We start from the raw sequence: 22,044 nt of genomic DNA, 5'->3' as shown, positions 1-22,044 counted from the left end.
AAAAGAAAAAGAAAAAGAAGAAAAAAAGAAAGAAAAAAAAAAACCCCTTTTGCATGTGATGAGACTCTATGTTCTAACTGGTCTATCCCAGAAAATATTCCATGTGCACCTGAGAAAGAGTACCTGCAGCCATGGTAAACTTGGCTAGTGGTGATGTTCACTACTCCATCTCCTTGCTGATTGTGTGTCGTTTTTCTGCTAATTACTGAAAATAAGGTACTGAAATCTCTACTTTCCTGTTCTTTTTGTTTCAGGTATTTGGGGCTGCAATGTTAGATGCATATACAATTTTTTATCTTCTACACATTAATACTATTAAATGTACCTTCATCTCTACCAATATTCTTGTCTTAAAGTTTATACTGTTATGAACATATCCACTACAACTTTTCTTCCTCCCCAGTACTGGGGATTTCACAAGACCTTTCCACTGAACATCATCTCTAGCCCCTTTTTTATTTATTTGGTACCTGGGGATCAAACTCAGGGCCTTGCACTTGCAGGGCAGGCAGTGGAACCACTGAGCTAAATCCCCGCCTTTAGCCCCTTTTTATTTTTGAGACAGGGTCCTGCTCAGTTGCTTAACTGTTCAAGCTGGGCTCAAGCATACAATCCTGCTGCCTCAGTCTCCCAGAGTGCTGGAATTTTCAGTGTGTAACACCACGTCCAGCTTGGATGTGGTAATACTGAGAAAACATACTACAGGAAGCAAAACTGGGCAGACTTAGATGAAGCAGGAACCAAGGATCCAGGAAGTCTCAGGTGTAGGGGGATAGGTTCTATTCTTGGGAGTCTGAGGCAACCGCAGTACCCTATATATGAGTCTCCACAGACAGTGTGAAATACAGATCTGGCCTTGGCAAGGTGGGAGCCTGAGACGGGGCTGGGGTTCACCTAGTGATCTCAAAGGGTTTGATTGCCAGGATTGGTACGCAGATTTAAGTATCTGAGCACTGAGGCCCGGGGAGCCACCACTTTTAAGTAGGTCAGGAAATAAAGGTGAGTAGGATCCCAGAAAGGTTCACAGAACTCGATGTCTAGACTCAGGTATCCAGCTGATACATCATGAATGCATCTCCCTCCAGAAGGCTTCTGTCACCACTATATCCACGATGCCCACAACGGTACCTGGTCCAGGGAGATGGTCACAGTGAGGTGATACCCGTATTCTGTCCAAGTCTCCCTGCAGAGAGCACCATTTTCTCCTGGAGACAGAATGTCGTCCAGGTATATGTGCAAGTTCACCTTCGAGCTACAGGATAAAAAGCCTGTGATTTCACATGTCCTCTGACAAGTTCTTCAGAGGCACAGATGGTTGTGATGCGAACTCTTGAAGACTTTCTATAACAGCTATGGACCATTTTGGATCAAAGTGAGCCTTACACAAATTATGTCAAATGAAGAAACTACCTTAATTTGTTTTGTTTTCATAATCGCTTAAAAATTAGCACACCCATTCCCACCAAATAATGTTGGCAGACTTCGAATTTTTTTTTGGGGGGGTGGTCTCACTGTATAGCTCAGTTCAGGATGGCCATGAACTCACAGCCATCCTGCCTCAGCCTCCCGAGTACCAGGATTACAGGGATGGGCCACCAGGCCTAACCAGACTGAAAATTATATATAGAAATCAAAAGAGATGTCATAGAACCAGACCTCAAGACCGAGAGCTCCAAACAGAGCCTTAGTTTGAGGCAGAATCCAGCCCAGACTTCTAGGCCCTTCAACCAGTCTCAGCCAGCCTCACATTCCTGCTCCCACAGATCTGGCCAAACAGGACTTGCTGAATTTGCAAAGTTTTTTTTTTTTGTCGGGGTGGGTACCGGGGATGGAACTCAGGACCTTGTGCTTGCAAGGCAGGCATGGTACCGCTGAGCTAAATCCCTGGCCCGCACCTCAAAGTTCTTAGCATGCAGTAGGTGCTCACTAAGTATTAACTATTTATAAACCCGAATTTCCCCTTCACATGGTAACTGTAACACATTTCCCGCTCTCCTCACGTCTTCAGGGCTTTGCTCTTCACCGAGGCACGTAAAGCTCTATGCTTCATGAGTTTTCCTTGCTTCTCAGCAGTGGACAGTTTCTTTCTGACAGGTCACCCCTGCTTACTCCACATTCCACAAGGCAAATTTGCTACATGGTGTTTATTAAATGACTTTCTATACTGAGTTATGACTTAAATCACTGCCCAGCTCTCTTCACGTCTGTGTCAGAGTTCCCCATCCTGGACTGGGATGTGCATGGCCAAGGGCTGGCCTGCTGGCTATGGTTTATGACTGACATGGTGTCACAGAGATCCAAGGAAATGCTTGTGGAGAAAGAAAGAGGACAGAAGGGAGGGTCCTGAGTATGGGCCCAGACAGGCTACTGAACCCAAGGAACCCGAGGCCTGCGCAAGGCCTGGGGTCTGTTTTCCCCTGTCCGGGGGTCCATGGGGGGCGATTCTAAGGCACAGCGGTGAAGGACATGACTGGCCTACCAAGAGTGGCCTTCTGGTCTCACGGTAGCCCCGCATCTGGAAACGGGGCAACAAGCGTTCTGTTTAGGAGAGCTTTCCCAGCACACGTGAGCAGCATTCTTGAGTGAAAGTGGAGACGAGGTCTCTCTTGGAAGTGGGTGCCTCAGGTGACACGCTCTGCTCCAAGACCGACCCTTTTAAGGTCCCTGAGAACAGCAGCCTGGGAGCAACCAAAACTTTCAAAGGCTGACAAGGCACACAGTGGATGAATGAACAGATAACAATACATGGAAAAACCTTTGGCTTATAAAACCTCCATCCTGAGGCGGGGGCAGCAGTGCCCCCCAGCATGCAGAAACAGGATGGCAGCAGAGATGGTCGTCAGTCCCCCACACCGCCCACATCCTGAGCCCTACTCTCCCACCCCCAGGCTCCCACAACACACAGGCACAGGAGCTGCAGACAGGTCAGAGGCTGGCAGTCGGAGCCAACATCAGGACAGAGTGCTGGCGCTCTGCACAAGTCACCGTGACCACCCGACAGTACAGCAAGAACGCTGGCCTAAGCTTGACTCGAAGGATCCTCTTAGAAGAAGTTAGGCTGTCCCCAAGACGGCCAGGTCCGGAAAGTCTTTCACTTCTCCCACTTCACTGAAGGGCTGTCCACCCTGGTTGAATGTCAGCTTATACCGTAACCGGATAGGTTCCTGGGACAGGAGAGACATGAGAGGTTAAATCAGAGGGGAGCAGCCCAGAGAAAAAGCATTTGCCCACTCAGGAGTCGCCAAGGATAAGCTACACGGGGTCGACAGCTGTGTGGCCTGGACTCCTGGCCTAGCCTCTTTGGGCTACAAACACAAGGAAGCCAGACATACAACCTGGCGCCGTGGACTCACTAAGGAAGTCTCCACGGTACGAGAGTCACTTCCATGGCTCCCAGCTCCAGCAATCCATCTCGAAGCTGCTTTTGATCAGCCCCAAAGAAAACGAGACTCTAGCAGGGGATGGTCCACACCCCGGCCCTCCCTGCCCAAGACTTTACAACAGAGCCTCAGACATGTTTCCCCATCAACACCGCACCCTCACTACGCTTCAGGGGTCCCCATTTCCCTGCCAGCGAAGACATCAGAACTTACTTTGTGTGGATTGTCAAGCAGCAACACCTGAGATATCACAGCTGGAGGCATCAGAGGGTTGAATGCAGGGAGCTTGGAGCTGGATGCTGGCTGCAGCTTCACGCGCATCGACTGTTGGGGGAAACCCAGTAACTCATCCCTGACAGCAACAGCTTCGGTGAAGGAGACCAGGGCGACAGGAGCTCACGGAGACAGTTCCCACTGATGGGTGAAGAGACCTAGAGGGCCTTCCGTCTATGCACACAGGAGGCCTTGAGGTGCCCGGTCAGTGGTTGGCATCTGACGAGCAGCATAAACAGCTAGTGCACATCTTGAAGCCAAGTGTGGAGGCGCACGCCCATAATCTCAGCACCACTGTGGGCTGGGGCAGGACGACTGCCTATTTTGAACCCAACCTAGCCAACTTAGCAAGAACCTGTCTCAAAATAAAAAAGGGCTGGGTACAAGCTCAGTACAAGGGCCCTGGGTTCAATCCCCAGCACTATAAATAAACAAACGAGTTAATTTTCACTCTGCCTTTTATTAGCCCTGTGACCCAGGGCAACATATTTAACTTCTGAGCCTTGGACCAATGACTCATAACAACACTACATACGCTGGGAACAGCGGCACACACCTGCAACCCAAGCACTCAGGAGGCTGAGGCAGGAGGATCACAGTAAGTTCCAGGCCAGGCTGGGCAACAATTTCCTTGGCTCTTTCCTTTTGGTACCTACCCCTTCCTTTCCCTGTGACTGAGACCCAGCCATTAATCAGTGGGTCCCTACATTCCTTGGAAAGGGATGGACATATATTCCAAATTGGCCAGATACATCACTTCCCTGGCCACAAGTTATTGATCTGAGGTAGGCAAGTAACATAAACAAGGCCAGTCAGAGCTCTTTCTTGGATAGGCAATATGTAAGCTTCACAACAGGTCAGAATTTCTTTTCAGTTTTCTAAGAGATAGAGTCTACGTTGCTCAGGTTGGTCCCAAACTATCCTCCTGCCTCAGCCTCCCCAGTAGCTAGGACAATAGGCATGTATGTACCACCACTCCGGCTTTGAGTTCTTTCCATGATTACAAGAGCTAAGGACATGGGCTGGGGATTTAGCTCAGCAGTTCTGCCACCTGCCTCATAAACGTGAGGTCCTGAGTTCAATCCCTGGTACCAAAAACTAAAAACAAAGCAAGGGCTAAGGACCATGTAACTGTGGAGCTGCTGTAGTTGTGTTCCTGCTCTGTAGAAGACTGTCAGAGAATAGCCCGAAAAAGGAAAGCAGCAACAAGAGATAGAAAGATTCTTCAGGAATTATTTACAAGCCTACAACTCAAATCTTAAGTCAGGTATTCAGGAATCCCTGGTGAAGTGAGGCAATACAATTCCCATTTTACGTTCAAACCAGTCTGAATGCAAATTCTCTTATACGTAACTGTGTCCTAACAAAAGACCTGTGCTCAAAAGTCAATTTTCAATAGTGAGAATTTCCAAGCAGCTGGCCGGCCGCCAGTGACTCACCTTTGGCACTGCCACTTGAAACATGATGTCCCACACGGGCTGGGCAGCAGTGCTCATCATAGTCAACAGCAACACCTGCACCTCCGGGTGGCCGGGTGCCCCCGTCTGGGAGAAATGGAGCAGGATTCTGAATCCATTCCGGTCATACACAATGACGGGAGGCAGGCTGCCTGGCGGAGAGGGACCCAACTGCAGGTTAGCACCGCCACAGACTTCCGCGACCGCCGCCTTGAGAGTGACGTGCAGGCTAGCTATCACCAGCGCTGCTGCTTCTGCAGCTCTTGGACCTCACCCTGCCCCAGGTCCTCACTGTCTCTCCGGAAGCTGACAACCCTCTGAACTGCCCTCTCTTCGTCACTCATGCAGCCTAAGCATGTTACCATTCATTTCCAGTACCAGAGGACCTTGCACTTGTGAGGCAGGCTAAATCCCGGCCCTATCACATTTTTTAAAAACAACCTTTCCAAAGAGACAAAATTATGATTCAAGTAACACATGAACACTACAGAAAACACAAAATGCCAAGAAATAAACACTCTTTGGATTGCCCAGAAACAAGCAGTACAAGCACGTGGGCTTATTTCTTTCAGGTCTTTTCTGTATGACTACCTACAATGACCACACCCATCCTTATATTAGTTTTATAAAATTATGAAGACAGAGTAAATCTCAAATTAATAGATTTCATGAAATTCCAATGCAAATCCTACAAAAATAGTTTTAGTTAAGAAATGATTCTAATGTTAGTGCAGGGTGGGGAGAGATATACATGAGACTAACCAACAAATTAAAAAACAGGTCAGAGGGAGGCCAGGGATTTAGCTAAGTGGTTCCACCACTTGCCTCACAAGCGCAAGGACCCAAGTTCGATCCCCGGTACCAAAAAAAAAAAGGTCAGAGATACAGTACTGTGTTTGTATTGCAAATAGAGATGAAATCCCAATTCCAGTAAAGTGGTATAGAACACAGCACGTGGAACAGGCTCAAACCCGAAAATTAACGTAAAAGAAAAACATTCACTTATGAGGCCCCAAGAGCACGGCAGCTCTGCACCTGACCAGTCTTCACAGTGATGGCTACCTCACGAAGGGGTAGGACCAATGAAGCCACTGTCCTCCACTTGTTTGCCTGTGCACAGTCCCTCCTCTTCTTAGTCCTCTTTCTTTTCTGCCTTTTAAACAAGGGAACACTCAAATCTTCCAAGGGAATTATACTTTGAGTTATGTTTCACTATATCATTTTCATATTGTAAATTACTTTCTAAGAGAGATTTACTGCTACCCCAGGATGTGTGGACTTGGCACCCTTGTGCATTTGGAAACCAATAAACCATTACTGGAAATACAAAAAGAAAAAAAAATTCAAAAGTCAGCGGGTAAGTCAATAAATGGCACCCAAATGACTAACCATCTGGGGAAATGTTTTTATGTTTTTGGTTTGTTTTTTTTTTTGAGACGGCGTCTCACTATTAGTTGAGACTGACCTGGCACTCACTCTGTAGACCAGGCTGGTCTCAAACTCACAGCGATCCTCCTGCCTCAGCCTCCCGAGTGCTGGGATTACAGGCGTGCACCATCATGCCCAGCTTGGGGAAATGTTTTTCTGAGTGTGATTATTTTTTATTACAGTACTGGATTATACTGTAATGTCTACATCTATGGCTTAATACAAAAGAAATGTGTTGCATTTATATCAATGACATATTTACCCTGGTGGAATAAAAGAGACATAGAGGACCATGTACATGTTTAAAAAAATGACTGTGTTCCACCTGGTCTTACTTTTGCTATTTTGGACCATACTTTTCCTACTAGAGAATTACTCTTACATACAGTTTAAGCCTGATTTCTCTCCCCTCACTTTTAAACATTAAATGGAGCATCTCACAAGTATTAATTATAACAAACAATGTGGGAAACAAGATGTGAAAACAAAGAGCAGACAGCCAGGGATTTTGCTCAGTGGTTCTGCTGCCTGCCTTATAAGCGCAAGGTCCCCAGTTTGATCCCTGGACCAAAAAAAAAAAAAAAAAAGAGCAGACAGCTATTTTCTTACAGTGGAAAAACTGAATAAACCATGCCCACTCCGTGGAAGAGAAACTTTCACTCAGAGACAGCACTTAGACCTAGGAGTCCCTTTTAAGGGTTTAAATTAAGATCCTTACCTCATGCCAAACATCAATTATCAAAACACATATTACAAAAAATATAGTTTTATGTGACTGTCAAGATTTGGAAAGACTGAAAATACCACCGAGGTTTGAATGGTAGTTGAGAGTACAGGGTAAAAGGCAACCTGTTGGAAGGGAACTGCTAATGCAGATCAAGATTTTAAATTGGCTACACCCAGCATTTCACTCCTTTTAAAGGAGTAGGCTAGTTATTCGGAGAGTATAGGGAAAGGGCATCGGCAGGCCTTGTGACTCACACCAGCAATCCCAGCTACTTGGGAGGCTGAAGCAGGAAGATCACACTAAACATACAGTTCTGCTTTTAACAGTTACTGACTTTGCCTTCTAATTATTTCAGACTTACCAAATGTTACAAAATTAATAAGTGAATGGCCACATACTTCACCCAGCTTCTCTGAGTGTCACATCTTATGTAGCTGGTATTAATTATTGAAACCAAGAAATGAACAAGTATGCATTATTTTAAACCAAAAATTAATGGAGCAGATGCGCAAATGGCATCCCCTGCTCCCCAAACCGTGTTGAGTTCCCCTTCGCAGTGCTCAGCCCTCTGCACTGCACCCTCCCCCAGGGGACTCTGTACATGGAAGAGCACAGCCCTGGAGCCCAGGACATGGCTTGCTGCCTGCTCCAGAACTGCTATGTTGACCACAGGTTTCACCTTCACTGGCTGGGTCCTTTGGTTTCCTTTCCTTGGTAACAGAGGTGACACCCATTTCTCTTACTTAACAAGATCCCTAGAGAGAGGATCGCCAGCCAAATTCTTCCCTTTAAACTCCACCTCCTCGCCGTCATTTCAGGCCACATTAAACACCCCTCCCTGAACTGCACACAAATAAACAAGTCCCACAGGAGACCCTGGCTCCCTCATTAAGCCCTACCTGCCAATATCCTTCATGGTGACAATCCTATGACAGACCAGACTTTAGGAAGAAAAAAAAAAGCTAGAAAACAGAGTGGCTCCCTCTTACCTTCTGTTCTAAATCCACCACTTACCTTCCCAAAGTTAAGAGCTACACTACTACCAATCTGGAATGGGAAAAGCCAGGAGGCTAACAAAAGGGGAAGAAAAGGGTACAGCTTTACTTACTGGGCTTCACAGACTCCAAAGGAACAAACACTTGAGCCAGAGGTGTATTCTGGGAGGCCGGGGAAGAAGCCAATGGGCTGGCTTCCCAAGACCACCCCGGGGATGACTTAGTGCCTGGTGGCACTTCCTTGGGGATACTTTTCTGTGGAACATAATTCCTACAAAGAAACAAGAAAATATCGAAGACTACGAAGAATCGTAGAGAATTCCAAGAATCTTTGCTTAGTCTTCCTAAAGAACAAGATGATGAAGGAAAAATCCACACACATGATATCCAATCAGAGGGAAATGACTATATCCACACAACCAACTATAATGTAGCTATTAAAGAAAGTGAGGCAGATTTATAGAAACAAATAGGAAAATGTGCCAAAGGTATGTGACATGAATAAAGTCTCAGTACAGTGTATAAATCGAGAGGCTATTTGCATAAAAATAAGCCACAATGCATTACTACCATGTATAAAAAAAAAAATTCAACATTGTTTTTAGAGAGTGGTATTTAGGATCCCTATTACAGATTTCTGTAGGGATGGAGTTTTGCTTATTTCAAATTACATGGAAATTGAGGAAAATAAGCAGAAAATCTCTACCATTATCTACGTCTTTCTGCTAGTCTTTCAAAACCCCCATGGAGGATGTCCGAGCCAAAGCACCCATTTCTCTATAATCTATGATGGAAAGTAAGTGGAGAAGGGGCTGGAGATGTGGCTCGGAGTGCTGCACCTGCCTGGCAAGCCCAAAGTCCTGAGTTCAACCCCCAATACCAAAAAAATAAAAGAAAACCAAGTGGGGGAGGTGGCAGCACACCACACTTCCACCAGCAGGGGGTGTCCCACTAGTGAAAAGGAGAGGTCTACCACTGTCTCAGGTGCCACTCCTGCCCGAAAGACTCACAGAGGACCCGGAGAAGGCTGTGGGGACAGGAAATCCAGTAAGTTCCTATCTGCAGAAGGGCTGGGAATACCACCTCCGGGTAGGGTGCTGCTGGTAGGATTCTTCTTTTCCTTACAGCAACTCTGGGCAGCAACCTGTCAGACCAGGAATGGCTAACATAAGGCTGGCATCTGCACGACAGTGGTACAGCTCCCAACTCTGGGAGGAGAAATACAGAGCAGGAGAGCACAAGACTCCTGAGCAGACCTTCAGGAAGCAGAAGCTCGGTACAAGGGAAAAAGGATGTCACTAGGAGCCCCAAGCCCACAGCGAGGAGGACAGTACAGTAGCCCCTCTCCCCAGGCAGCCCTGAGGTCCGCGAGGCCCTCTGCCCCTATGACTCCCAGGGAGCGCTTTCCTACCTTGCTCATGACGGGAGCATCACTGATCCCTAAGAAAGAACAGAGGTGCGCAACGGTAACTCCACTGACAAGAGAGATCAGTGGAACATCCGCCCTTTCTGGGAAGGACACTCACAAAGGCAGGAACAAGAAGGAAGCTAGCAAATGCACCCATGGCAGATCTGGGACTAAGACACAAAGGGATTTCTCTGAACTGCCCAGAAGCCCTGGCTCCCCAGAAGCAGGCCTCTGCTCCTAGAGAGAAACTCGCCTCCCTTTCTCCCTGCTCAGGACACCACTCACCCAAGGCTGCCAGGTCCTGGTGAAGCAAAGACGGTGCCACAGGCCCAGCCTGATCAGGGCCACTGTCCACCTGCAGATCAATCAGGGGGCAGCTCTTCACGCAGCCTGCTGGATTCTGAAAGACTAGAAAACACACAGGCTAGGAGGGCGCAGCGCTGAGACACGAGAGCAGTCTCCACGTCTATCAACATCCCCAGGCCTCTTCCTAATCAAAAGACATGTAACATCACTTTCCCGCACTCCACACAGCTCCAGAACATACCACTTCCACTTAGTGGAAACAGCCTGCGCCTGCACGTGACAGAGAGCCAGGCAGAGGCGGCCTTCCCACCCCAGATAAATTCTCCATAGGTGCTATCAACCTGGGAGGCAGCAGAGACTCCTCCAGCTCAGAGTCCTTGAAAGTATCTGACCACACCCAATCAGAAGCACCTACAGTGCTTGATAAACACAGACAACCTGGCCTAATGCCTAGCAGTCTTGATTCAGCAGGTCAATAATGAAGACTAAGGGATCTTCTTTTTTTTTGGTACCAGGGATCGAACTCAGGCCCTTGTGCTTGTGAGTCAGGAGGCAGAAGAACCACTGAGCTAAATCCCCAGCCCATCAGGGGATCTATTTTAACCAACGATCCTGATACAGCTGGCCTGGGTCCACCAGGACACCGAGGAAGACCCTTTCTTTGCTGTCTAGCTCCTGGATGTGCACCTGCACAAAAAGGACTCAACCCCAGGCATGAGACAGCCGTCTGCCTCTACCGTGGCCAAAGCCAAGGTCCAGCCTGGCTGCTGGTGTGTGCTGGCTTCTGGGACAGTGGCTGCCCAGCACTTGTTTACACTCCAAGGGGTCGGGGCCAAGTTCTCTCATTTCTACACCACAACCCTGAATACTTTGTGGGTCTATTCCTTTTCTGGGGTATGACAGGCCGCTGCAGGGCAGAAGGCACCGACAGCTGTTCGCACATACCTCTGGAGACAGGTATGTCCCCCACCGAGCTGGTCACTGTGCTCCCAAAGGTGACTCGACCTTCCATCACCTGTTTGTACAGCAGAACTCCCTGAGTGAGGAGGTCGTTTGCCTGGAGAATTTCCGCTGAAGAAAGAGAAAAATTCAGAACCCCTACTTTAGTTACCTCAAGCTGTCTTTTCTTTCTTTTCTTTTTTTTTTTGGTACCAGGAATTGAACTCGGGACCTCACGCTTGCAAGGCAGGCAGCAGAACCACTGAGCTAAATCCCCCAGCCCCATGCTCAGCCTTTTCTAAGCCATTTTTGTTTGTTTTTTTGAAACAGGGTCTCACTATGTAGTTGAGACTGACCTGGAACTCACTATGTTCAACCCAGGCTGGTCTCGAACTCACAGCGATCCTCCTGCCTCAGCCTCCTGAATGCTGGGATTAGAGGCAAAGCCACCACACCCACCTTCTAAGCCATTTTTAAAAAGCAGCACTCTCCCAGCATTTAGGAGGCTGAGGCAGGAAGATGGCTGTGAGTTCAAGGCCAGTCTGGGCTACTTAATGAGAACCTGTCAAGAAAGAAAAAGAAAAAGAAAAAAAGTCTTCACGCAGTTGACTAGGCTCAGCATATCCTTCCTCCTGTCCCCAGGCCCCTATCAGAATGGGTCACTCAACCTTGAGCCCTAAACCTCTTAGTTCCCAGTGTAGGAAGAAACAACTTTTTTTTTTAGCACGTCTGCACTGTCCACATGACAGGAAACAGTAAGCACTTGAATGTGGCTCTTTCAATGAGGAACTGACACTTTCAACTTTAAGGCTAACATCTCAAGCTGTGCTGCCAATCTGAGGACGTATATTGGAAGAGTTTTCCAGTACTTGATTTGTTGCTTAGAGAGCTTTTAAGTATTTAGAGAACACAATGGTATGAGTCAGCATTTTTTTCTTTCCTTTTTTGGTATACCAGAAATCAGATTCGGGGCTTCAAGCTTGCTGAGCTACATCTCCAGGCCTGAGCCAGCATTTTAACCTAAATGCAGGTCCAGTATTTCCCATGAAAATTTGGCATCCAAATGGAAACACGAGGCAAGTATAAAATACACATAGGATTCCAGAACTGCACAAGCATCCCGTAGCCTGATTTATATGCAAATGAATCCCTCCTAGGAGACAGAAGAGCAATAGGACTGGAGGGACGTGTGGCACCACAGTCCAGAGTGCTGGGAGATGGCCTCTGAGAGGAGGAAAGCCTGTTTCCTGCCCTGCCTGCAGGGCCATGAGTGGACACTGCAAAGTGCCAACACGGGGCTGAATCGCACAGCAAGTGTTTCTCCCTGGCATGTTCCAACCAGCTGCTTACAAACTTAGATTTGATTGCCTCTGACCTCACTGGAATCACTGAGAAAATAGGGGTTAGATGATAAATGTAGATACCCAATACCATGACCTCTATGACAAACCCCCCTAACCAATGGACACTGGGAACTGAGCCCAAGGCCTTCACACCAAGCTTCATCCCTGGCCCTTTTATTTTTTTAATTTTGAGTCAGGGACTCACTGAGTCACCAAGTTGCCCAGGAGGAGCTCGAATCTGGGATCCTCCTGCCTCAGCCTCCCTGCAGTACTGGGATTAAAGGAATGAGCCATTTTGCCTAGCAAAATTCTTGCTAATCCTAAACAGATCTAGCCCCTGATCTAACTGGCAACTTTCAGAACTATCAGGAACAGAAAGACATTAACATCACCAAAGGGGGGTGCAACCAGCAACTTCAGAGAACTTTACACATCAAGGGACCTATCTTCCAGGGAAGAAAGAAAAACAAACAAACAAACAGGGTGAAGGGGCACTGGTCTAGGGTCTCTGTGGAACTGGTCCACACCTGTTCTTCATGGTTAAGTTCCTACCCCTCTCTAGGCTTCAACATCTGATTTCTTGCTCCAGCCAAGGTTCTTCTGGAACTCAGAAGCCAGTTCCAAAGCAGCTCAGACCACCCCGTTTCCCGCCCTACCCCCACGGAACTGAAAGCCATCGTGCCCTTTCCCAGCACAGGCAGGCCCACACCACCCCACCCTGGGGGTGCCCGCCACACCCAGGGACAGCACTGTTACCCAGCGCATCGTCGTCGTCAGTGGTGCCACTCGCCAGCCGGAACAGGGTGGGCCGCAGCTTCTCACACCTCTCATACACGACCTGGGGAGAAGAGCCTGGTTCACACACACATCGTGCCCCGCCCCAGCCTTCAAGCATGAAGCAGAGGCCTCCTCGGGCTCCCGGGTTCATGCCTCCAGTCAGAAGCAACACGGCACTAGGTTTCAGGAGAAGTTTGGGCTGTAAGTGTGTAATTCTCTTTTCAGTACTGAGGTTCAAACTCAGGGCCTTGCGTATGCTAGGCGAGCACTCTACCACTGGCCACATTCCTAGGCCTTCTTGAGAGAAGATCTCTCTAAACTGCCCAGCTTGGCCTCGAACTTGTGATTCTCCGACCTCACCCTCCTGGGTAGCTGGTATTACAAGGGCGTAACCACCATGTCCGGCAGGATATGATTTTTTTTTATATATAAAAGTCTAAAAAACTATCAAAAGACCTTAGCTCAGAAAATAACCTGTTGTCTCTGTGTACACAGCATCATCTCTTCAGGCCCTGGGCATTTGTATCACTGAAAGCTCTAAAAGGTTTGCCATAACTCTGCTACTACTTCAATAAGGGCATTAACTGATCTCAGGGTATATAAGAACTGAAGGCACTGGAACTGTTATGCATTGCTGTTAGGAAGGCAAAATGACACAAGCACTTAGGAAAGTCTGGCAGTTTCTTAAGAGTTAACGACATACTTAGCATATGATCTAGCAATCCCACACTCCGGCACTTACCCAGGAGAAATGAAGATACATATTCACACAAACTCCGATACACAACTGTTTAAGCAACTTAATCTATAATCACCCAAAGCTGGAAACACCCCAAGTATTAACAGACCCGTGCCACACACTATTGCTCACGTAAAAACACGCTCTGACACACAGGACAATGTGAAGAGATCAACCAATCGTGCCAAGAGAGACAATTGGAGACATGCACTCCAGCACCCCGTTCTACAAAACAGAGAGCAAATCAGCGGCTGCTCAGGCAAGGGCAGGACGGACGACAAAAGGACATGGGTTAACTGGGGATGGCTTCCTGCATACACGCAGGTCAACATCGATACGCAGCCATGCACAGGAGCGGCACGCAGTCACCCCTGGGAGGTCACCTGCAAGGCCTCCTGGTCCGGCGGGGCCTGCCCCGGCCTGCGGTACATGTTCAGCATCTCCTGCAGCACCTTCACATGGCTCCGCACCTCTTCCACCGCGCTCACTCTCCTGGACACCTTCTCTGATTTCTCCTGTTCCTTGGACAGAAAAAGGATGCAAGTGAGAGAGCAGCAGCTCTAGATGAGGCTGAACGAGGCCTAGCGAAGGGCAGTGCGCTGTAGGAAGCTCAGGGAAGTTACAAGAACACTAAGTCAATGAGGGTACCTGCTTGGAGGACAAAGAAAACACTCAAAAGTCCCAAATTCCTGGGGGCGACAACGCAGTATCAGGGCCTGGCGACCTACTGCTTTGTACCCTACCGGCCTCCACCCTTCTGGAAAAGCGAACTCCAGACGCGGTCTGTGTCCACACCAGCATCTCCCACTGGGACAGAAGCTGGTGTCTAGAAAATGCTTGGAGTGCTGCTGGCAAAAGGAGCTGGGAAACCAAGCCTGGCGGCACACACCTGAATCCTAGCTCTCTGGGAGCCTGTGGCAGGAGGATCGAAAGGTGAAGTCAGCTGGGCAATGTAGCAAGAGTGTCTCAAAATTAAAAAGGCTGCAGATATAGCTCATTATAAAGGCCCTAAGTTCAATCCTCAGAATGGAAAAAAAAAAAGGGAGCTGGGAGCTGGGTATGGTGGCACACACCTGTAACCCCAACTCTGGGGAGGCCAAGGCCAGCCTGCGCTACATAGCAAGGCCAAATCTCAAAACAATAATGACAAAAAGGGAGCCGGAGCCAAGCATGGTGGCACACGCCTGTAGTCCCAGCACTTGGGAGGCTGAGACAAGAGGATCACCACAAGTTTGAGGCCAGCCTGAGTGACAAAGCGAGATGCTGCCTCAGACAAAACAAGCAGCAGCCGGGAAACACAAGAGCATGCTCGCTTCTTCTAGACAGACCCCTGCATCCCTTCAGGAGCTCTCAGTCCCTCTCTGGCCCAGGGCAAGGTCACACCTCCAGCCACCCATCCCCCTGCATCCTCAAGCGCACACACGCTGTCCATCCATCCTGTCAGGTGCTGGTCCTGCACACCCAACTGGAAAAGGCCCACCTACCTCCTTGACCAAGCTCTTGATCAGCCGGTTGGCAGCCTGAAGATCCTCAGGGTGGCTGCTCTTCAGAAGTCTTGTCAGAAGCTGAATAAGAAGAGAGGGTGAGGCTGTAACCGCCCAGCCAGAGCAGGGGCAGCAGCACCGGCAGCACGAACACCAGCAGCAGCACGCGTTCCGTGCAATCTTCCTGCACCACCACAGTGATGTGGTCTGTGACACAGGGATGACGACGACCCCCAGATCCTAGTTTTCATGGATCAGGGAATGGGAAAACTATGCTCCCAAGGAGACATATGACAAAGTCTGGAGTCACTCCTGGCTGTCAGAACTGATAAGGAGGTGCTGCTCGCATCCCATGGGGAGAGGCCAAGGAGACAGGACATCCTTCAGCCCATGCAGGAGTCTGAGCGTGTCTCCACCACATGCTCTCCAATGGAGCTGACCTTGGCCACCTACTTATCCCTTTACTCCAAGCCTGGCAGGACGCCTGGCAAACAGGGGCCCCTGGGCCTTAGCCGGACGGATGGAAGGAAGGATGGGAAACTGGAACCGCAGTGACACAGATGGCTACTGTCCTCAGAAGTCATGCCACATAGTCCCTGGCCCCTCAGCCCCCGCCACCCACAGGCACTACCGAGCGATCCCCAACTTGGGCTCGGATTTGACAACTTTCCTCATCCCTCCCCTTTTTTACTGATGTCTGAGACTGATGATTCTGAAAAGACAATGGCGGCACCAGGCTTACTGGCACTAAAAATAATCTTCATGAACATGCCACCCTTTCCTGTCCACCACACCCACCCAATACCACACATGATCAATGACCGACAACCCACTGTCCCCCTGGTTGCCCTCCCTGGGGAGCACAGGTACAGATACCAGGATGGTTCAAAGCCTAACATCTACTGTCTGGCCCATCCGCGAATAAAGCCAGGACTTCTGCTACCCAAGGCCAGTTCCAGAAAAGAAATCTCACTACCCTACCCCCCATGTCCTCCCTTCTTCTGGTTCAGAGATCAGGGGACATTTCTGGGACCATCCCCAAGAAAGTGGGTCTGATCAGACTGAGGCCCGGGAGCGGGGCTCCTTACCTTTGACTTCTCTTCGTCTGCATCAAAGATGGAGCTCTTGGGCCAGGGAGAAGGTGGGGGTAAGATTTTATCCACTGGTAGTTTAGGGTCTTGTTTTATGATTCCTAAAATATGCAATTCACGAAGTTAGGATACAGGTATGGACACCTGGTGATTTAGCAGGATCCAGTATAAAGTCCAGAAACCTTTGGTTCCTGAGAGCCCACAAAAAACATATCAACAGCTTTAAAGTGATATATCCAGGGTGAGATGGAAGTTCTGTATTATCTTTGAGGAGAATTAAAAAAAAAAACACCATAAAGTCACAGGCACCACAGCAGAACCAGTCCCAAGGACTACACTCTGCGGACTCTGCTGTAAAAATGACGGTCAATTTTTGCAGCCACATAGCCTCCCAGGGCCCAGAAACTACAGCAGGCTCCCCGATGAAGCTTCCCAAAATGCTAAGAGAGTGCATAAGATAAGGAAAAACAGTCTATCTTAAAAGCAGTTCCTTCTCAAAATGAGCCCAGCCTGAAAGGAATTCAGACTCCAGCTTCTCAGACAGGAGCACAAAGATGAAAGATTGCCCTAACCACAGTAAAAAACACCACACAACCTGCGATTTAACAACTTCTCTTGACTCCAGGAGAGAGCTGAGATCGCAGGGCAACCACCAATTAGTCTGAAATTGAGGAAGAGGCCTCCAATGAACAGTGGGAAGTAACACTAGCAAGTACTAGTAACACTAGCAAGAACAACTCAGGCCGGGCACAGTGGTGCACCCCTGTAATCCCAGCACTCAAGAGGCTGAGGCAGAAGGATCGCCATGAGTTCAAGGCCAACCTACACTATACAAAGTAAGACCCTCCCTGGTTCTAAAAACAAAACCAAACCAAAAAAACTCAGCTAAAATTGTTTAAAAATTGCTTGCAGGACAGCGTGAGCTACCAAGAGAATACAGGACTTTCAGCAGGAAATGAGCCCTTCTCTGAGGAGCTGTTCTCTGCCCCCAGAGACAGGTCTAGACTGCCGGGGGAAGGGTGATGAACTGTCCATCCCCCATGCACTGGTGGGACCCACCACTGCTGGGGGTAGAACAGGGTAAAAGAGGAGTGCACCCTGGGACAGGAGCAGGACCATGTCCTTGGAGTGGGGCCTGATCCCAGAAATCACAATAGGTGCACAGACTCAGTCATTCTCCTGCGTAGCACGTAGGCGCCACCTGCTGGCAGGAGCAGCAACAGCATGGAGAAAGACCCTCCCCCAAGACACTGAGCAAAGGGTCAGGGAGCAGATGCCAAGCAAAGCCCCAGCCTAACTCAGAGGAATCTGAGGTCAGGCAGAGAGATGGCAGCTAGAACAGCAAAGCTCAAACTCAGGTGGGCTACTGCCCACTGGGAGGAAAGGTCACCTACTTGTTGCAGGGACGAAGACCCTCGCCTGTCCCACACGAGATGCACATCTTTCAACAGATCACAAAGCATTAAAAAAAGGAAGAACACCCAGGGTCAAGAGGGAACCCAGCGCTAGCGACGGCCGTCAAACCTTGTTTCTTCAGCATCTGGTAAGCATCGCGGATCTTGATGTCTTCCGGAAACCAGACGGTCCAACTAAAGAGTATTTCAATGACTCTTCCTTTCACTTTCTCCGTGGCCCAGGCCCCTAGGTACTGAAAGTCAAAAGGAGAGCAAATTACCAAGAAGAGACTTAGGAGACCTCTTAGTCAACACTCCCACTAAAGAGCAGCTGCTGAGGCCCAGAGAAACGGGCAGCCCAATGTGGGTACAGAGTGAGACACAGAGGCCAGTGTATCTGGCGCTCGCCCTGCGAGTGCTAAGTTAAAGTGCACCATGTACAGGCCTAGGCCTTGGAAGAGTCTTTTTTTTTTTTGACTGATGCAAGTATAGAACAACAAAATCTGATCTTTATCCACTTCCTGGACAGAGCTTCAAACACCCACAGAATTGCCAGGCATACTGGTGCACAACTGTAATCCTAGCAAGGAGGCTGAGGCAGGAAGATCACCAGAAGTTCAGGGCCACCCTGGGTTACATAGTGAATTCAAAGACAGCCTGAATACAAAGCGAGACTTTGTCTCAAAAACAAACAAACAAACAAACAAAAAAACAGAATTTCCTGAGTGATAAAGGTGTCCTGTGATTCATAAGGAAGCCCTCTGGACCACACTTGAGTTTATAGCAATGACTCGTGGTGAATAATTTGGGAGTCTCAAAGGAGTGGACTGGACACCACAGAAAAAGCAACCACACAAAGAGCTGAAACCTCAGCCCCATCCCCTGACCCAGAAGTAAGGGAATGAGGAGAAATGTGAACTGGAGACTGAGTTCTTGACTGTGGCCGGTGAATGACACAGTCCCAGCAGGAACTGGGACGAGGGCTGCCTGGCTGGCCAATGCCCCAAGTGCTAGGAGAATAACGAGACCCAAAGAGGGACACAACTTCCTGCCCACAGTCAGCTCTGCTCGTGTCTCGCTTATGTGGAAAAGATGACAGTAAATAAATACAGCACCCTCCGGGGTTCTGTGTTGTCCTAGTAAATTATGGAACCTGGGGAGGAGCAGTGGAAACCCCCAAGCTGGCAGCCAGCAAGGCAGAGGCACGACAGACTGAGGACAGAGACTCACAGCTGGCATCGGAGATGGAGGTGCCCTAGTAGGACAAAGCCCTTAGCGCTAGGGAGTGAGGAATGTGTCAGAATCCAGATGAACTGCAGGATACGCGGGAGACATCAGAGAACTTGCTGGTTTGAAAAGGGTTCCGTCAGCACTGAGTACATGAGCGTGCACAAGTAAGACTTCCTAGGAGCACAGGTGCCAACGAGCAGGCAGGAGCAATGTGAAACTTAAGAGTCAGTCACTCCTAGTCACTGCTCAGAACCTCACTGGGAGACCCATGGCCCTGAGCCCTCTAGAGCTCCTCACCTTCCCTAGGCTGTACCCCAAAGGAGGACAAGCCCCTTTCAAAGGGAGAAGTGGAGGGGCGGAGGCTGATGAGCACAGGCACCGCCCAGACTCGGGAGGAGCTGGGTCTCACACGCATGGCCTCTCAGGAAATGGAGGCAGGTGGGCTCTTCACATGGGGGCCTTCGCAGGCCCACAGAGACTGCCAGTCAGGGAGAGTGCCACACAGAAGGTGGGGCCAAGCCTGGGAACTCACTTTTGGAGACAACACCTTGATCAGCTCATTCAGGAAGCGAAACTTGGCCACCTCACCGTGAAACTTCTCTCCGCAGTGGTTCATGCACGTCTCCAGCACCTGCATAGACACAAGGCCTTGTGAGGAAGGGAGCCGTGGTGTACTAGGCTAACCTCCCCCAAGCCCACAAGGACCCTGACACTTTGGAGAAGAGATGTTTCCAGACAAAGAAAAAAAGTCACTTGTCCACCAGGCCCATGTCTGTGTCCAGGGAGAAGCTGAGTGGGGTTTGTGTTCACCCGGGGGTCACTCCACCAGTCTAGGGGACCCAGACCCCTTGGACAGGTAAGACAGGTCCGAGGATCACAGCCTCCCCAGAGGAAGAAATGTGTGACACGCCCAAGAACTGTGCCAATAGAGGTCACTCACCGCCACCCAACAAACAGGTGCATTTCGGTCACCTCTGGACACTGGTCATTTCAACATGTCAAATGAGTTAACAGCTTTTCGTTTGTTTGTTTAAGATCATAATTGGCTTTTCTTTCAATTCTAGAATTGGGTTACCCTTCATTTCATAACAGTAAGGGTTCCAATCAACATTCAAATATTCAGAGAATTCATGCAAAAATCTGCATTTCTGTGTCTTCTTGAGAAAAACAAAAGTTCTAACAACACTGGGCCCAAACTCAGGCCTGTGCTGCTGAGCCGGTGCCCTCCCTGCTCTGAGGAGCAAATGGAAGCAAAGCCTGCCTTCCTGTCTCCCACCACGGGCTCAGGGCTGCACTGAGAAACTCATCTGCCTTGGGCAGCCTGGCCCAGACTCCTTCCGCCCGCTGTCCCGGGCCGTGAGGGTGACCCTCTCAGATGCCCGCGGAAAAGGCCTTGGGCACCGGCAAGAGTCCCCATGCTCTTTCTCACACCAGGTCAGGACGGCTCAGCAGAACAGCACATCAGACTCACCGTCAAGGCATAAAGAGCTTCTTTCTCTTGTGGAGACTGGATCTTGTGGGCCAGCAGCCAGGGTGCATGTGTTGGGCTATGGGAAAAGAGAAAGACCCGGACGCTGGGTGGGCAGGAACGAGCTAACCGTCCTGGGTAGGTACACAGGGCAAAGCCACCTGCCTTCCCGGAGCCGGAGCCCAAAGCAGAGCTGAGCTCACTGCACACAACCTGGCGAGGGACTCTGCCGGGGCCGACTCTACCCACCCACTGTGCCTGCAGCACCCAAGGGCCTCTTCCACCTGGGACCCACCACACCGCCCACAGCCAACTCCCCTAGAGCAGCGGGCAGGGCTCAGCACCCTGCCAACTGGGTCTGAGCAGATGCCTGGTGCTAACTGCTCAGTAAAACGGAGGACGACGTGTGCACTACACCCACATCCGAGCAGCTCAGTATCTGGCACCACATGGGCCAAACACATGTGTGAATGATCTGAGAACTCGGTTCCTGTCCAGGGGCTGTGGCAACAGAATTCAATAAAATCCCAATCCTAGTCAGATATGGCGGCACACACCTGTGATCCCAGCACTCAGGAGGCTGAGGCAGGAGGATTGCTAAGAGTTTGAGGCCAGTCTGGGCTACAGAGTGAGTTCAAGGCCAGGCTGACATAACCCTGTCTCAATAAAAGAAAGGCTGATTGATTGCAGAGGGGAAAGAAATAAAGAACACAAAAAATAAAAAACCCTAAAGGCCCATGCTCATCCTGTATGCCCTGGTGTGAGTGTGAGGGAAGCCGCCTTACCCATTGGGGTCAGTGTTCAGCTGCTCACAGAAGTTCTGGACAGCTAACCAATCCTGATCTGCCACGCTTGGGTCTGTGGCTTTGTCTGTCAACAAAGCAAATAATAAAGTCAAAGAAAACACGATGAGCAGAAAGCTATAAGCTAGGCCTGGCGGCTCCTATCTGTGGTCCCAGCACTCAGGAGGCTGAGGCAGGGTGCTACAAGCTCAACCTGTTCCTGCCACCTGAACCTCCTGTGGTGCATGCAGCTTGCACCACCAGTGATACAAACGGATCCAATCATTTTTACTGTTTACCAATGAAATTAATAAACAGCTGCCCGATGGGACAGTCACCGGTGGACCACCGTGGTTCACGCTAGATGTCATTATCACGGCTCCAGCACGAACGTGTCAAGGCCACCCTAGGTTACCCAGTGAGACCCTGTCTCAGAAGAAGAGGGGAAGACAGGAAGAGAGACAGAAAAGGAAAACTTACATTCTGGAGCTGAAGGTCATGATGCCATGCATTCAGATCAGATCTGCAGACAGCTACCCGATGTCAGAGGACGGGACCAAGCCTACCCTGTGCTGTGCACACTGTTAAGTGTCTACCACGTCTAGCACAGAGCACACTCACTGAACACAGTGGTGCCTCAGTTTACAAACTTAACTGTTTTACAATTTGGGAGAAGACGGACGGAAGCATTACTATATTCATTGAGTGAGAAAATTAACAAATTGCCCTGAAAATGGCTCTATTTTCAGGGCAGGGACTGGCCACAAGTGCCTCCTGCATGTCGGGTGCCAGCAGCTCTTTCTGGATCTGGAACTAAGCAGTT

General features: G+C 49.4%; 1 protein-coding gene across 1 annotated transcript; it reads right to left on the bottom strand.

Moving 5' to 3' along the window:
• Positions 1 to 2,129: 2,129 nt before the first annotated feature.
• Positions 2,130 to 21,377, bottom strand: Gga2 (golgi associated, gamma adaptin ear containing, ARF binding protein 2). The gene is made up of 16 exons (XM_010623461.3): positions 21,225 to 21,377; positions 20,443 to 20,518; positions 19,504 to 19,602; positions 17,872 to 17,995; positions 16,345 to 16,448; positions 15,257 to 15,337; positions 14,156 to 14,293; positions 13,013 to 13,094; positions 10,920 to 11,045; positions 9,954 to 10,076; positions 9,672 to 9,700; positions 9,271 to 9,404; positions 8,374 to 8,531; positions 5,093 to 5,262; positions 3,594 to 3,704; positions 2,130 to 3,164 (listed from the first exon to the last, which is right to left on the bottom strand). Exons 3-16 carry the CDS (start codon positions 19,585 to 19,587, stop codon positions 3,054 to 3,056), a joined length of 1,575 nt encoding a protein of 524 aa, XP_010621763.1. The 5' UTR covers positions 19,588 to 19,602; positions 20,443 to 20,518; positions 21,225 to 21,377; the 3' UTR covers positions 2,130 to 3,053.
• Between the last annotated feature and the right edge of the window lie 667 nt (positions 21,378 to 22,044).

The sequence above is a fragment of the Fukomys damarensis genome, unplaced genomic scaffold, assembly GCF_012274545.1.
Source record: "Fukomys damarensis isolate Sample0158 unplaced genomic scaffold, DMR_v1.0_HiC HiC_scaffold_34, whole genome shotgun sequence".
Taxonomy (NCBI): Eukaryota; Metazoa; Chordata; class Mammalia; order Rodentia; family Bathyergidae; genus Fukomys; species Fukomys damarensis.
The sequence above is the reverse complement of the archived record's forward strand: the minus strand, read 5'-3'. Positions and strand labels throughout refer to the sequence as shown.

Bases quoted from the DNA above. Each gene is read 5' to 3' on its own strand.
- Gga2 (XM_010623461.3), bottom strand. From the start codon at position 19,587: ATGAACCACTGCGGAGAGAAGTTTCACGGTGAGGTGGCCAAGTTTCGC. The intron at 11,046-13,012 runs GTAACAGTGCTG...CTCTTTCTTCAG, and splicing joins TGACGACGACGATGCGCTGG to CGGAAATTCTCCAGGCAAAC. The intron at 3,705-5,092 runs GTGAGTCACTGG...TTCCCCCAACAG, and splicing joins TTCAAGTGGCAGTGCCAAAG to TCGATGCGCGTGAAGCTGCA.